Source organism: Primulina eburnea, chromosome 3, assembly GCF_022965805.1.
Source record: "Primulina eburnea isolate SZY01 chromosome 3, ASM2296580v1, whole genome shotgun sequence".
Lineage (NCBI taxonomy): Eukaryota > Viridiplantae > Streptophyta > Magnoliopsida > Lamiales > Gesneriaceae > Primulina > Primulina eburnea.
Window position 1 is genome coordinate 10,372,657 of NC_133103.1, and position 4,342 is coordinate 10,376,998.

General features: G+C 36.5%; 1 protein-coding gene across 1 annotated transcript; it reads left to right on the top strand.

Annotated features, from left to right (window-relative positions):
* Positions 1-1,035: 1,035 nt before the first annotated feature.
* LOC140826232 (wall-associated receptor kinase 2-like) lies at positions 1,036-4,342 on the top strand. Its single transcript, XM_073188427.1, has 3 exons — positions 1,036-2,233; positions 2,749-2,916; positions 3,017-4,342. The coding sequence occupies exons 1-3, from the start codon at positions 1,294-1,296 to the stop codon at positions 4,231-4,233; spliced, it is 2,325 nt and encodes a 774-aa protein (XP_073044528.1). The 5' UTR covers positions 1,036-1,293; the 3' UTR covers positions 4,234-4,342.

Genomic DNA, 4,342 nt, shown 5'->3' on the forward strand with positions numbered 1-4,342 from the left:
AACACCTCACAAATATTATAGAACTAAGCACTCAAATGCTTATAAAATGAGATAAAAATCGAAGAAGGGATGATTTCAGATTGAAAGGTGAGCTCTATTTATAGAGCTTCCAGTCAGTGTGAATATGCGTTTTTAACGCGTATTCAAACTTTCCACGAAATTTCCACCGGTGGAAATTTCCTCCAACCTATTCCCCGTTTTTCTCCTTCAAGGAATAGTCATATTAATGCACCTCATTAAGTGCATGTCTTCTACCGACAAACGTGACCCTATACTTGCTCATCCGATAGCGATTTCAAAAATAGAAAAAGGAATAAACGACTCTAGACTATTTGATGATGCTCCAGACTTTGTTCTCCAACATTACAGGGGGTTGTATTTTTAGTTTTGTAATTAAGATTTTTTAAAAACATTTCCGGCATATCGGGTCGTCGATGTTTAAATTTCACTATTTTCTGATTTAAGTTAAGCCGTATGTATACCTGCTGGTTTGATTAACTCACGGCCGTGAGTTAAACAATTAAAAATTCGATAAACATGACGATCAAACAGGATGTATGGACAGTCATCTCTTAAATAAATAAAAATGTATATTGTTCGTTTGAACTACTTCCGTCTATTATCTTAGTTCAAATTAATATATTGGAAGACGGCCCTAGTGGGAAAACTTTTGTTTTTCCATGTATTTATTTATTAATAAGACATTTTATTTTCTTCCTAATTTTATACATTACATTTTATTTTCTATATTGATAATTTTTGTACTCTCGAAATGATATTTTCTATGTTCAAATATTTTATAAATTTGACAATATATATAATCAAAATCACAAATATACAGATTCAACATGCAATTTTTCCCTTTATGCTATATATTAGAAATATATGTTAGTAAATATTTTACCAAGTAAATTATCAAAAACATAGTATTGATCATTTTTATTTAGTTCAAGAAAAATACATAAAAAAAGTAAGATATTTTAATAATTTCATACAAATAATCACAAGTCACAATGGCCGGCATCATTCTTTTTCTTTTTTAATAATTCAATTTAAAATGTTGAAAAATCCATAGTTGAAAATTTCGATTGGCACAATTCTGACAGTGTCGTATCAAACCAAGTCATCCCCTGGACCTGGCTCTGCTCGTACGAAGTTTTCTCCCAAATTTTCAACGCTTTTGATCTTTAAGGTTAAAATTCTCGTACCTCTCTGGGTTATATATAGTATTCCCCGGGAGAAGTATACATTAGACAACTCCTTATCGGGCCTGTTACCCAGTGAAGAAGATCCATGAAGATAAAAAACAAGCTTACTGAATCTGTAATCTTGATTATATTGTCCTTTTCTCTGGCATTAGCTGATCATCCCCTTTCTAATTCTTCCACCATCCTCACTGTTCCAAGAAAAACTTTTAACCAAGGATCAATTATAGCAAAACCTGGCTGCGAGACGAAGTGTGGAGATGTAATTCTTCCATTCCCTTTCGGCATTGGAAACAACTCAGGCTGCTCGATTGGCCGTTGGTTTGACATGAACTGTGATCATTCCGTCAGTCCGCCTAAACTCACCATTACATCCACTAATCTTGAAGTTGTCAACATATCTGATAACGAAATACGGATAAAAAATAAGGTTGCTGCAAAATGCTACACAGAATCAGGCAATATCACCCGACAGAACACGATAGGCATCAACCTGACTGGATCCCCGTACAGCTTTTCTGAGTTCAATAAGTTTACAGTTGTGGGCTGCGACGATTTGGCTGTGATTGTTGGTACCAGCGGCCGGAACTTTACCAGCGGATGTTTATCACTTTGTTCACAGCAGAGTGATTTACTGGACGGATATTGTACTGGGATTGGCTGTTGTCAAACTCCGATTCCGAAAGGTTTAAAGACTTTTGTATCAGCTCTTGGGAGTCTCAGAAATCATACTAACGTTTGGAGTTTTGCTACTTGTGGGTACGCATTTCTTGGGGCTCAGGACATGTTTGAGTTTCGGGTTTCAGATTTTTCAGACGTGAATTTTCAGAATAGGACAATCCAGGAAGTCCCTATTGTTATTGAATGGGCACTTGGGAGTGGAAACTGTGAGGAAGCCGAGAAATCTGCCGATTTTGCTTGTAGAGAAAATAGCGTTTGTGTTGATTCAAACACGGGTCTTGGAGGATACCGATGTAATTGCACAGCAGGGTACGAAGGCAATCCATATATAAGTCCAGGCTGCACAGGTTAGTTTATGTTTATCTGATTGTTTTAGATTGCTGTTTAGAGTGGTTTATTAGTTTGACTTGGTAATAAAGGACACAATGAAATGGGTTCTTTATCATTGAAGATGAAACCTAAATTGTCACATAGAAGATGAATCAAGTCTAATATATTGGTAATAACCCCCCTCGCTGCATATGCTTCAACATATAGAGAAATCATAGGGGTGCTTCAGAAATACTAATATGTAGAAGTCGATGAATTTTTTTTAGATAAAATCTACAAGATTTTATTTCCTTCTAGTTCAGTAATATGTATTGCAAAGAAAGAGCTAACAATAGTTATATTTTATATCAAATATATATGCGTTATATGTCATAGATTTGCGACTCTTAAACTGATCCATATAGTCCATAAGAATTGGTTCTCTCTTATGGAGGGGCTTTCAGGCGTAAAATTTACGTGTTCTTTTATGGTTTTCATCTCAATTTTCGGGGCTTATTGTTCCTGACAGCCATAATCTCATTCTTTGTGACAGACATAAATGAATGTGATAGTACTCCATGCGATGCAAACGGTATTTGTACAAACACTCCAGGGAGTTTTAGTTGTGCTTGCAAAAAAGGATCCTCGGGCGATGGAAGAAAGGACGGACATGGATGCATCTCTGTCAACTCTCAGTTTCCAGTAATAAAATTCTCCTTGGGTAATTTATTTACCAAGTTTGTGCCAATAGACAAATCATTATTTTGTGTATTTATAATGCATAAATGTATAATTTTAATCTTGTCAAATGGATGTTTCAGGTTTCAGTATTGGATTGCTCTCGATTTTTACTGGTATCACATGGATTTATTTTGGAGTCAAGAAAAGAAAGATTGTCAAAATGAGAGAAAAGTACTTCCACAAAAATGGTGGGATCCTTTTGAAGCAACAGACTTCATCTATTGAGGGTGGATCCGAGTCGAGTAAAATCTTCTCGGCCGAAGAGCTAGAGAAGGCCACTAACAAATACTCTGAAGACCGTATCATTGGAAGGGGTGGTTATGGCACGGTATACAAAGGAATCCTACCTGATCAACGAGTAGTCGCCATTAAGAAATCAAGAATAATGGATCAGAACCAAATCGAACAATTTATAAATGAGGCGATTGTTTTAACTCAAGTGAACCACCGAAATGTTGTTAAACTTTTGGGATGTTGCTTGGAGAGTGAAGTTCCTTTACTGGTTTATGAGTTTATATCAAACGGTACACTCTTCTATCACATACATAACAGTGCGGCAACGCCTTGGTTTTCTTGGAGCAACCGTTTAAGAATTGCTACTGAATCTGCTGGTGCACTTGCCTATCTCCACTCTGCTGCTTCAATGCCTATTATCCACAGAGACGTGAAGTCCAGCAACATACTTTTAGACGACTCGTACACTGCAAAAATATCAGATTTCGGCGCTTCAAGACTGGTCCCTTTAAACCAAACACAAGTGACAACTCTTGTTCAGGGGACTTTAGGCTATTTGGACCCTGAGTACTTCCAAACCAGCCAGTTAACAGAAAAAAGCGACGTTTATAGCTTCGGGGTCGTTCTTGCCGAGTTGATGACTGGGAAAAAACCCCTTTCACCTACAAAATCAGAAGAAGAGAGGAACTTAGCCACATATTTCATCATGTCCGTTAAAGAAAATCGCCTGTTTCAAATTCTCGATCCTCGACTCTTGAAAGAAGGTAGTTTCGAGCAGCTGCAACGAATTGGTGAGCTTGTGAAGATATGTTTGAATTTGAAAAGTGAAGAAAGGCCAACAATGAAAGAAGTGGCACTGGAGCTTGAAGGGATAAGGAAATTAACTCAACATCCATGGATTATTCAACAAGATAGAGAAGAAAGTGAGGCACTTTTAGGTGAACATTCGGGACAGACATCAGATTTGTATGCAATCAATTTAGGCCCAGAATTTAGTTCAGGAGCACATTATATCCAAGAAGATACTATGGACAGTCCTATGATTTATCCCACTCCCCGTTAGTTGTTTCTTATATTGGTACCCAAAAATCGATGAGATTGTACAGATAAATTATATTGTGATTGTTAAATATTTGAATAGGATGTGAAATAACACTTTATATTTATTTTTA

Bases quoted from the DNA above. Each gene is read 5' to 3' on its own strand.
- LOC140826232 (XM_073188427.1), top strand. From the start codon at position 1,294: ATGAAGATAAAAAACAAGCTTACTGAATCTGTAATCTTGATTATATTG. The intron at 2,234-2,748 runs GTTAGTTTATGT...TCTTTGTGACAG, and splicing joins TATAAGTCCAGGCTGCACAG to ACATAAATGAATGTGATAGT. The intron at 2,917-3,016 runs GTAATTTATTTA...TGGATGTTTCAG, and splicing joins AGTAATAAAATTCTCCTTGG to GTTTCAGTATTGGATTGCTC.